The sequence below is a fragment of the Myxine glutinosa genome, chromosome 11, assembly GCF_964187855.1.
Source record: "Myxine glutinosa chromosome 11, kmMyxGlut1.1, whole genome shotgun sequence".
Classification (NCBI taxonomy): domain Eukaryota; kingdom Metazoa; phylum Chordata; class Myxini; order Myxiniformes; family Myxinidae; genus Myxine; species Myxine glutinosa.
Window position 1 is genome coordinate 15,749,062 of NC_136271.1, and position 12,241 is coordinate 15,761,302.

The 12,241-nt window shown below is 45.5% G+C and overlaps 1 protein-coding gene across 6 annotated transcripts in view; it reads right to left on the reverse strand.

Annotated features, from left to right (window-relative positions):
* Nucleotides 1-1,471: 1,471 nt before the first annotated feature.
* The window catches only part of LOC137436438 (arylsulfatase B), a 128,596-nt gene continuing 117,826 nt past the window's right edge, over nt 1,472-12,241 (reverse strand). For all 6 annotated transcript variants that reach the window (XM_078786424.1, XM_078786423.1, XM_078786427.1 and 3 more), the window contains 4 exons: nt 10,055-10,298; nt 9,658-9,725; nt 8,469-8,591; nt 1,472-3,701 (listed from right to left, as the gene is read on the reverse strand). In XM_078786424.1, the coding sequence (XP_078642550.1) occupies nt 3,427-3,701; nt 8,469-8,591; nt 9,658-9,725; nt 10,055-10,298 (710 nt within the window). In that variant the 3' untranslated portion in view covers nt 1,472-3,426. The remainder of the gene's footprint in view (nt 3,702-8,468; nt 8,592-9,657; nt 9,726-10,054; nt 10,299-12,241) is intronic.

A 12,241-nucleotide genomic window follows, 5' to 3' on the forward strand; every position in this document is an offset into this window, starting at 1 on the left:
GCGAGCGGACGCAATGTCTTTCCATGGTTCGTTGGTGCTGACTGCGTGGCGGCTGGGTGCACCTGAGAGACCGTTGGTGCTGTGTGGAGCAGACAACAAGGACGAGCTCGGCCTGCTCACTTCGTGCTCGGTGGCTGGAGTGAACGAACTGCGTGCCAAGGCGTGTTTTCCCACGCATGGACTAGGGGACCTGTGCTACGGCTGGCGGGTGAACGGACTGAGCGCCAAAGCATGTTTTCCCACGCGGGGACGCAGGGCCTGTGACGATCCCGGACTGTCAAGGGGACCAGAGCTGAGTGCACACATTTATTACTTTATTTTTCCCCTTGTGTTGAAAACGGGTCCGTATTGGAGTGCTCCATTTAGGATTTTGTTTACCGTGCATTTGTTTGTTTCCTGGCATTATTTTCATTAAACCCGGTATTGTTGCATTTTAATTCCTCGCGCTGTCCCGTTTATCTGTCGGTGATTCTGAAAACCAACTGTGCCGTGTACGCCGTGCAGGTAAGCCTCGTCACTCTCCACTACTCCTCGCGTGTATAAAGACGTTCCACCATAGTTGACTGAACGCCTCGGAGTTTAAGCTCGATCGGCTAATCGTCTTCAGGGGTGTTCACCCGGGAACACGACAATACTTTCTGAAGGCAATGTATAGTGGAATTACCACTCACATAAAATATAGTTTACCAGATGCCTAGCAAATGAAACCACCAATTCTGGAGGGATCAGAATAATCCCATCAACGTAATGACTGCCTGATTCAGTCATCATCTCGATCATTCTGACTGCAACTAACTTCAATCCCACTCCACCCTCCAGGTCTTTAAAACAGCTGTTCACCACCATCTCTTATCTTCCCCCATCCAAAACCTTGATCTTTTCTACCCCCGCTAATTTCACCCCAAATCCACTTTTTTGAAATACCAACTTCTGTCCTGGAAGTCCTTGGTGTCCTTGTGTTTTATGCTTCTCCCACCCCCCCCCCCCCCTTCCCACGCCTCCTTCCCCCAAGCCCTCTCCCTCCCACACATCTCCCTGCTCTCAAGTGTTGTGTGCTTCCCCTTCTCTCCCCATCTTGTATTCCGCTCCCTCTTTTTATATATTTTGTTTGTCTGTTTGATTTGTTTGTGAAATAAATGTTAGCTCTTTCACGAGCCTCGATTCTGTATACAAAAAAAACCAAAAAAAAAATCAGCTGGAAACAGTCCATCGTTGAGGTTTCGACCCTTCGATCCCAGATCCTCTCGAAACGACGGGTCCACAACATTAGTTGCATCCAAAGGTCCACCCAATCAGGTAGCGAGACGGACATGAGAGGAGAGGGAGAGAGGTGGGATAAAAGCGGAACAAATGTCGCGGATTTACCACTAAATTCACCATCGAGAGTAAGTGACAATTCATTAAATGTGAACCAAAGATAAAAGATGTACTCAAACTCAAGATTGAACAAATTTCGATAGGTTACATAAAATATCTTATTTCCAACTTTATTTCAAAGAAATTTAATCATGACATCAGCATCAAGTTGGTCGTGTTTTAAACTCATTTCAAAAGAAAATAATTCTTATTGTACAAAAATGATCGCCCAGGCGCTGGGCAATTCCTTCCCTCCAGGTCATGAGCAAGTGACCTCCCTCGATAGGCATCGGTCTCATGGAGCCAAATATGGCTCTATGGATGGGAAACAGATGCCTCGGGGCATCTATATCTGGGGGACTATTTGCCTGGTTGACCTCTGGATTCGAAGGCTCTTAAGATCAAAGGAGTTTTTAGCTTTATAACCGAGAGAGCAACTGGTTGAAGAGTGTGGAACTGGTACAGTGTGGAACTGTACGTGCATATGTGGCCTCTTTTTAAAGCAACAGCAGGTGAGAAAAGCAATTACCTTTGATTCGGACAAGATTAGTGTTTACATTTGAATCACATTATAGAATAACTTAACAATATGAGGAGTTAAAGGGTGACGAAATAAAAAGACAAACAAGAGAGTTCATACAACACATGACGTCGCGCTGTCTTGACAAACAGGGGCATGGACGGGGTCGACAAGCGGCAAATTTGATTGGTTTAAATGATGTGGAATGCTGGTAATATTGTGTCCAAGTACTGCTAAACCGAAGGGCTTTCAAAGTGCAAAAAGGAGATTTGTGTTCTCCATATTCAAGGATATAATTCAATTGAAATACGAGAACGGCACTCGGTAGAGCGAATACCTCCGCAAGGCTGAACAGTTTTACATTTTGCATCCCACTGAAAGGCCAGATCTGGATTCGGATCTGCAACAAATTCTAATCGGCTTGTTCTTGTCACCAAACCAACTGATCCACCAAGTTTTGGCATAACTCGTCCACAACTTTTTGAGATAACCTGTTACATATTGTTTTTGGCCCAATCACTCAATGGTGAAGAATCACGAAAAAATTTTTTAAAATTTCTCTGATCCAGATCCAGATTCTAATCCACGAAAATCGAATCGATTCGTCCTCGTCTCACACCCAATTTGTCCACCATGTTTCGTCTGAATCCGTCAACAACTTTTTGCGATATCTTGATTTTTATCGTTTTTGGCCCCATCTCTCAGTCGTGAAGAATCACCTTAAAATTCTCAGATCCAGATTTGAATCTTCACCAAAATCTAATCATTGCGTCCTTGTCACATGCCCGACCTCTCCACCAAATTCCATCCACAACTTTTTGAGATATCTTGTTCACAGACAAACAACCAACCAACCAGACAGACAGATAGACAGACAGGGGTGAAAACATAAACGCCATTTTGAAGGTTGTAGAAATACATTTTTCGGACGTCAACCGCTGTTCGTATAAACACGTTACATTAATTGTTCGTGCCTGTTATTTGTGTCCTTTATGAAGTCCTTAAATCAGTAAGTTTCTTGTTTGGAATGATTTTCAATTTTGTTTGACTGCCAGGCAGACAGAGGAAAAAAATGATCTCACTCCTCTCTGCATGCGAGATAGGGACAAATTCCGAGACAAGGTACTGCTAGGCTACAGGTTCATGGTCCGATTCATGTTCAAAATATAACTAAACATATAATTTAAGTTGTTCCTCAATCATAAATTGACGTAGACAGAAGGACAGACAGAGACAGTGAACCAATTGCCCAAACCCCGCTTTTTCCTTCGCATGCGCGGGGTAAAAATGAGAGAACTACAGCCCACATTGTACATACAGTATTTGTAAAACTCTAAATAGAAGTGTGCACCGTGTACCATCGATTGTGAAAACTGAGCAATTGCCTTTGTTAAAAAAGAAAAATCAATAATTGTCCCTCGAGGAGAAACACCGCAGAGTTGTAGAGCAAATGAAGAGTAGCTGCAGAAACAGCTATGGTGTCCAAGCATGCTAATGATCGGTATGCAAGTGATACAAATAATAGTAAATGCATTGCTTATCCAGCTAGGTTATTTACGCCAGGGACCCCAGGCACCTCCTTTGCCAGGGTCACAGCGAGGGTCTTCACGTGGGTAGGAGGGGGTCTTCGCACCACGCTGATACTGCTGGAGCTTCTTGAGAAGCTCGGAAACCACGTCCGGATGGTCTCGCGCCACATCATGACGCTCTTCGGGATCCTTCTCTATATCAAACAGCTGCACCATTGGTGGGTTGTTGCTGAGTACCTCTTCTGGTCCTTTGGGACGACTGCCAATATCTGGTGGAGGAAACCACTTTCCACAGCCTAGACCAGAGGAATAAAAAAGTACATAAAATGGTGCACCACTGTGGGTATTTGTTTCAAAGTCAATGGGGATGCAAGAATTTATGCACCAGAGAATTCCACCAAACCTTAAACATACCAAACTAGAACGGCACGATGTAGAGCGCATATGTCCGCCAAGATGAACAGTTTACGTTTTGTATCCCAATGTTAGGCCGGATCTGGATTCGGACCTGAACCAAAATTTAATCGGCTTGTTCTTGTTGCCGAACCAACTCATCCACCTAATTTTGTCATAACTTTCTCCAACTTTTATAAATATCATGCTATGTATTGTTTTTAGCTCGATCTCCCAATGGTGAAAAATCATTTTAAAAATTAAATAATTCTCATTTCCAGATCCGTATTCGAATCTTCACTAAAATGTAATCAATTCGTCCTTGTTACACACCCAACCGGTCCACCAAGTTTTGTCCAACTCCGTCCACAACTTTCTGAGATACCCTACTATATATCGTTTTGGCCCTATCTCCCAATGGTGAAGATCCCTTAAAAAATTATCGTAGCCGGATTGGGATCCTGATGTTCACCAACAATCTAATCACATACCCAACCTCTCGACCAAATTTCGTCCGAATCCATCCACAACTTTTTGAGATATATTGTTCAAAAATAAAGACAGGGGTGAAAACATAACCTCCTCCCACCTTTGGTGGTGGAGGTAATGACCCCCCTTGCTAACTGTGACTGGAGTTATGCTTCAGAAATTCATTAAAAATAAGAATCCAAATAGAACAACAACAACAACAACAGGCATTTTAAGGCCATTTTCCCTGCTAGAGCGGGGGTTAGCCTTGCGAGCCCCATGACAATCTTCTCCATTTTGCCCTATTTTCTGCATCTCCCCTTGTTAACCCCCTTGGCCGCATTTCTTCTTCCACCATCTTTAGCCAAGTCTTTCTCGGTCTTCCCAGTCCTCTACTTCCTTCGACATTCATTTCCATCACTCTTCTCAACCAGTCACTTTCATCCTTCCTCAACACATGACCAAACCATCTCAACCTGTTCCACTTCACAGCATCCATCACAGGCTCTATTCCCATCATCTTTTGCAATTCACCATTTGTCTTCCTCTCTCTCAACGATACTCCGCACATCCACCGAACCATTCGCATTTCCACCCTTTCCAGACTTCGTTGCTGCTCTACGTTCATTACCCATGTCTCGCTCCCATAAATCATAACACTTCTCACACATGCAGCATACACCTTCACCTTCAGCTTTAACGACATTCCCCTCCTCGTCAGCATGCCACTCAGTTCCGGAAACTTCTTCCATGCACATCTCACTCCAGCAACCGTTGCCGAGTCTGATCCACCTTCTCCATTCAGCATATCTCCTTGGTCGCAAAATGTTTTCACACCTTCCAGCTTCACGCCATCTCCAAGATCCAACTCAACATTTCCTCCATCTGCAGCTCCCTCTGTGCACACCTTACACTTGAATGTAGCTGCCACACTGGTTAATGACCCTGTCAAACCACTACATTTTTGATGAACCCACTCAGCGCACATTGTACATTGAATGGAGTTCACTCCGACACCCTTCCTGCACACAGCACACGGCCACTTTCCAGTTCTTTCGACCTCACCACATGCTTTACCACTTGCCATCACCTTCGTCTTTCCGATATTCACCTTCAGACTTTTTGTCTCCATACATTCCTTCCACTCGTTCATCTTCTCCTTCAGTCCATCCATACTTTCTGCAATCAACACCAGATCATCTGAAAAAAACAACTCCCACGGCAAACCCTCCTTTACGTTCTGAGCCAGCACCTCCATATACAGGATCGAGGCTCATGAAAGAGCTAACATTTATCACACAAAAAAATCAAACAGACACACAAAACATATAATAAGGGTAGCGGTAGACAAGATGGGGGAGAGAAGGGGAAGCACACAAACACAACATTTGAGAACAGGGACATCGGGAGATTTGTGGGAGGGCTTGGGGGGAGGAAGCGTGGGAGAGGGGGGAGGGGTGGGAGAAGTATAAAACACAAGGACACTGCAAGGACTTCCAGGAAGGAAGTTGGTATTTCAAAACAGTGAATCTGGGGTGAAATTAGCGGGGATAGAATCGATCAAGGTTTTGGATGGGGGAAGATAAGAGATGGTGGTGAACAGCTGTTTTAAAGACCTTGAGGGAGGAGTGGGATTGAAGAGAGTGGGGGAGTTTGTTCCAGAGGCAGGAGAACAGAGAAATGAAGGAGTGAAGGTGAGCAGAGAGTCTTGATTTTGGCGGTTTAACCATAAGAGGGTTGCAGGCAGATCTTGTACAACCTGTAGGAATATTAGGGGGACAGAGCGCAGAGAGAGCTGGGGGAGCAAGGCCGGAGAGGAGTTGGTAGAAGACAGAAAGCCCACCAACCTGCGTGCGGTGAGTAAGTGAAAGGCCCTCGGAGTTAGCTTCATCGCGGGAGATTCCAATGATTCTGAAAGCTTTGGTTTCAACAGCGTGAAGCCGAGCTAGGTGTGAGGCAGGAGCACCGGCCCAGGGGGCAGAACAGTATTCCATTGAGCTGCGGATGAAAGCCTTGTATGTGGTGAGGAGCTCAGGTGTGCCAAGGAAGGACTTCACACGACGGAGGATGCCCAGTCAGCGACTGACTTTGGAGGCCAGATTTGAAATGTGGTTTTCCTAGGAAAGATCATGGCAGATAGTGAGACCCAAAAGCTTAAGTGACAGAACTTCTTGCAGAGGATTATTCAGAAAGTGGATGGGAGGGTTGTCCAGTCAGTCTTTTCGGAGAGACAGAGTAAGAGTGTGAGATTTGTCAGGATTGAAAGACATGTTCCACTTGTTTGACCGGTCTGTGATTTTGTCCAGGTCTGCAGAGAGTGAGGAGGCTGCAGACTGCCGATCTGAGGGATGAGGAATGGAGCGGCAGAGAGTGGAGTCATCAACAAAGAGATAGAGAGGATTTTCAAGAGAGTCAGAGATCATTGATGAAGACCAGAAAAAGCACAGGGCCCAGAACACTGCCTTGGGGAACTCCAGCCTGAACAGGAAGGGGAGAGGAGAGAAACCCATTCAGGGCCACACGTTGACTACGACTAGAGAGGAAGTCCACAAGCCAAGATCCCCGCCAAGATCAACCTCCCCACCTTCACTTTCTTCCTTATCCTCCTCTCCAACACCCTTTCCAATACCTTCATTCCATGCTCCAATAACTTTATCGCTCGATACGAGCCACAGTCCAGAGGGTTACCTTTCCCCTTGTATAGAGGGACGAGGTTACTCAGTTCCCAATCCACTGGAATGCGGCCTTCTTCACCACCAGATTACAGATCTCTGTCATTCTCTTCACACCCCAACTTCCTGCTGCCTTCAACATATCTCCCACAACTCCCATCGGCCCTCCCGCTTTTCTTCTCTTCATTGCTTTTATCGCTTCCTCAACTTCCTTCTAAGTTATCTTCTCTGCCGGTCCTAAAACTGGGTTGCTCTTTATGTTGCCATCCCATTCATTCTCTGCATTAAACAGCATTTCCATATATCTCTTCCATCTTCCTTTAATTCCATCTGGGTCCACAACGATTTGTCCCCCTTCATCCTTCAAGCAACTCACCCCCATCACGTCGCACCTCTCTTTCGCTATCTGCTATGCAATCCTGAATACCGCTCTCTGACCCTCTTCCGAATCAAAGCGTTCTCCGAACATTTTCCTACATGCCTCCAGCGCCTTTGCTACCTCTTTCTTTGCAGCCTTCTTGGCTGCCTTATAACTTTCATGCTCTGCCTTTTCTGCCCCCGTACGCTTCGCCCTCTGCCACTCCTTCAACTTCTTCCTCTTCTCGTCATTCCTCTTTCCAACTTCATCATTCCACCACGATGTTTCCGAGTGCCTCGGTGGTCCTTTTGTCCATCCACATACCTCACCAACGGCTCCCAACAGACCATCTTTCATTGACATCCAACCACTTTCAAGCTCAACCACACCATCCTCTCCCATACTCAGCCTCTATTTTAATGCCTCCCTCACTGTCACCTCTTTCAACCTCCCCCACCTTCATTCTCGGTAGGTACTTCACCCGCCGAGCTCTCCTTGCACCTTTCACCCTTATCTCAGACAACCAAATGGTGCTGTGAAACAGCCTCCTCCCCCGGGATCACCTTTGTGTCCCAGAGGTGCCCCCTATCTTGCCTACGCACCATCAGGTAGTCCACAGTTGTCGTCGACCCACCTGACGTGTATGTAACAAGCTTATTTTCCTCTTTATGGAACTGAGTATTACAAATCAACAAATCAGCTCCATCAGGAAACTCCAAAATCCTTTCACCTTCTCCATTCCTCACACGATATCCGTAACGCCCATGAACTCACTCAAAACCGTCCATACTCCTTCCCACGTGTCCATTTAGGTCTCCTCCTACCACAACAACTTCCTCATCTTTCACGTTTTCCATCAGCTTCTCTATTGCACACCAGAACTTGTCCTTCTCTTCATCGCTCCGACCGACCTGCGGAGCATATCCCGAGATGACGTTCACCAAGAGCTTTCCAATCATCATTTACACCATCATCAACCTTTCACTCACTCTAATCACACTCACCACACTGTCTACAAACTCCTCAGAAAACAGGACACCAACACCATGCACGCCTTCTGGGCACCCTTGCCAGACAAACTTGTATTTCTGTCCCTGCCTGCCCTTCACCTTCACTTCAAAAATAAGAATCCAAATCCAAAACTAAATTGCTTATCTTAATGTTGCACATGCCTGGGTTCCCAGTGAGGATCTTCCAGTTCTGGAAACGGAGTGCGGCATGCATAGAAATGTTGAATTCCATGGGAGTCAATGAGGTGAAGGCAAAAGGGTTCTCGTCTTCATCATTACTCATGCCTGCCAGAAAAGAGGGTCATCAAGTGAATGTTTTGATTCAAAGAGATTCCGCAGAAGTCCTTCAGCCAGCTATTCGGACAACGGACGGCCATGGGACTGGCCCAGAGGACGGTCGTGCTCTGATCCCCGGCCCGAAACCCAAACCTTCCTGCAACCAGGCCCGAGAGACCCACTTCGGCCCGCTGTGTATAGGGAAACGGCAGTCTGCACGTCAGACCAAAACTAGCCTGCAGCACTTAATAAACCCAAATGGTGGGCCGACAACACCTGCAGCACCTTAATCGTCCAACCCACCCGTTCATCATTTCCAACCTTTCCGTTGCACTATTTGCGTACTCGACAGTGATAACGCTTAGTTATAAGATTAGGCAAATGTCCGAGGGAAGGGAATTTGACCAAGTGTGTTCGTTGTGTTTGGGATTTATTTATTTACTTTTAGCTCAACCCTCTCTATATTTCTTTACTTATTTCCTGTGAATAAATGTGTTTGAATTGTTGCTAAGTCTGACTCTAGTCATGTGGGCAAATTTGAGCTAATCTGGCTAATATAAATGTCGGATTGTGTTTCTGTCATTGTTGAAACGTTACTGATCACAGTAATTAACAATTAACATAAATATCACTTCCTCAATTGTCAAGATCGCCGAGGCAGTGTGACACACATTTGCCCAATTTGGTTACTCCGAGTATTCCAAATTTATACGGCTTTGTGCTGCACTACAGTAACCTGGAAATAAGAGATAAGACTATCGTATATTGTTACGGCCCGGGGTTCGGGTCGACTACGAGGGGGTTGGCCTCCGTTCCCTCCCGAACTTACAGGACCTGCAGATGCCGCGCACTAATAACTTTGTACTTCGGCAGGTTGCGAACCAGCAACTACGAATGCCAATTGGTCAGTCGTGATAGTAGCTAACCTGTACCACGTGACGGTCCCAATCGGGAAACGTACCTTCATACCTTCCCTCCGGCGGTGTGTATATCTGTACAGTGGATCAATGTTAGGTGTATTCACATACAGTGTGTATATTTGTACAGTGGATCAATGTTAGGTGTATTCACATACAGTGTGTATATCTGTACAGTGGGTCAATGTTGTGAAGAATTTCTTTTCGAGGTGATGGGGCTCCGTGGCTGCAAAACAGAACAAGGGCACATTATGTGAACCAATTTGACCTCCTGGTGAAGAACATCTCCTTACGGACAGGTTAATCATCCCACCGTTATCATTTATGGCGTAATACTGACTCACACCAGGTGGCGCTGTATGATACACATTTACAGAGAGAGCTGGGTCTTCTCTCCACCCTGAACCCCAGGGACTACTGTACGTATTGATATTTTTACGACCTATAATGGAATGGTGAAAGAATAAGAGGGCCTGAAGATGAGTTTAACAAAAACCTCACAGCCTCCAATTATCAGTCTGTTATTTTGCATGATGGCCTCAAGACACCACTCACCTTAACGTTTCCCATACGTTGTAGCCATCCAAAGGAAAGGTCCCTGTTGTATTGCCGCCAGCAATCGTCACCAGTGTTGGGAACCAATCGGAGATGTGCAACAAGTCACGTGATACTCCTCTCCGCTGGGGGATGGCAGGACCAGCCACAAAGCCCACACCTCGTACTCCACCTTCCCAGAGCGTCGCCTTTCGTCCCCGCAATGGCCAATTGTTTCCTCCTGCCAAAGTCTGCCCACCATTATCTATGCCAGAGGTAAACATTCACACAAACAAATTATAAATCATTATTAATTAGCTGTGAGAATTATTTTATTGCAGGACAATCCGTGAAATCCATGAAATGTGAGTCACACCAAACGACTTGTGTCATCACTATCTTATCTCAACTACAGCACAATAGTGAACCACAACACAACAAAAAACATCACTATTTTAGCTCAATCACAGCACAGCAATAAAACATAGGGGCAATACTCCTGGCGCTCACCTGGTAGAATAAAACAGTATGCTGCACTGACTAGAGGTATTTGAAACCAATTTCAATGGTTTCTAGAAGACAGGGCAGCATTTAGAATCATGATGACATAATCATAAGATTTTAAACAAATAAACAAAAAAGTCGATGTCACTATGATCGTGATGATCGTGACCGTATTCGAATTTGGTGTGTGGGTGCAACCCACGTCAAAATCCAAGATGGCCGCCGCCATGTATGTCTGATGCCATGTATGTCTGAACCTTGTGAGCGGAATATCTTGAAAAATAAGCGAAGTACCAACTTCTAATCTGGTGTCTGGGTGTATCTAAGCACAAGGAAGAACGCTATTGAAAATTGGGTCGCCACGTCAAAATCCAAGATGGCCACCGCCATGTATGTCTGAACCTTGTGAGCTGAATATCTTGAAAAATAAGCGACGTACCAACTTCTAATCTGGTGTCTGGGTGTATCTAAGCACAAGGAAGAACGCTATTGAAAATTGGGTCGCCACGTCAAAATCCAAGATGGCCGCCGCCATGTATGTCTGAACCTTGTGAGCTGAATATCTTGAAAAATAAGCGACGTACCAACTTCTAATCTGGTGTGTGGGTGTATCTAGGCACACGGAAGAAGGCTATTGAAAATTGGGTCGCCACGTCAAAATCCAAGATGGCCGCCACCATATATATATGTCTGAACCTTGTGAGCAAAATATCTTGAAAAATAAGCGAAGTACCAACTTCTAATCTGGTGTGTGGGTGTATCTAGGCATAAGGAAGAACCCTATTGAAATTTGGTCGCCACATCAAAATCCAAGATGGCCACCGCCATGTATGTCTGAACCTTGTGAGCGGAATATCTTGAAAAATAAGCGAAGCACCAACTTCTAATCTGGTGTGTGGTTGTATCTAGGCATAATGAAGAACGCCATTGAAAATTGGGTCGCCATGTCAAAATCCAAGATGGCCACCACCATATATATGTCTGAACCTTGTGAACGAAATATCTTGAAAAATAAACGAACTACTAACTTCTAATCTGGTGTGTTGGTGTATCTACGCATAAGGAAGAACACTATTGAAAATTGGGTCGCCACGTCAAAATCCAAGATGGCCGCCGCCATGTATGTCTGAACCTTGTGAGCGGAATATCTTGAAAAATAAGCGAAGTACCAACTTCTAATCTGGTGTGTGGGTGTATCTAGGCATATGGAAGGACGCTATTGAAAATTGGGTCGCCACGTCAAAATCCAAGATGGCCGCCTCCATGTATGTCTGAACCTTGTGAGCGAAATATCATATCATATCATAGCATGTTTTCTGCGTCTTCCACTTTGTCAACTCACATCACTTCCCCGACGGGGGACCTAGGCGTAATGCTTGTTATACTGTTATGTCGGTGGGGTAGCAATATGTAGAGCCAGATAGATCTGTGTAGGTAACGTGCTTCGTCTGTCACGGTAAGGAATCTGCCCTGTAATAAGTTTCCTGTGTGGGCGTTTGGTCGGTTAAGAATATACCTGTGAGCATACCAGGATGTTCGACTGATAAGTAGCGTAGGGATTAAAGAGTAGCGCCCCTGTGTGTCACACCTGGTAGCTAAACCGTTGTCCCTTATGGCAATGCACACCAACATAGACATGTAGTTAGGTCCCTAGTGCAACACTAAATAATTCCCTTCCCTGACATGACTGAAAAACGAACAGGC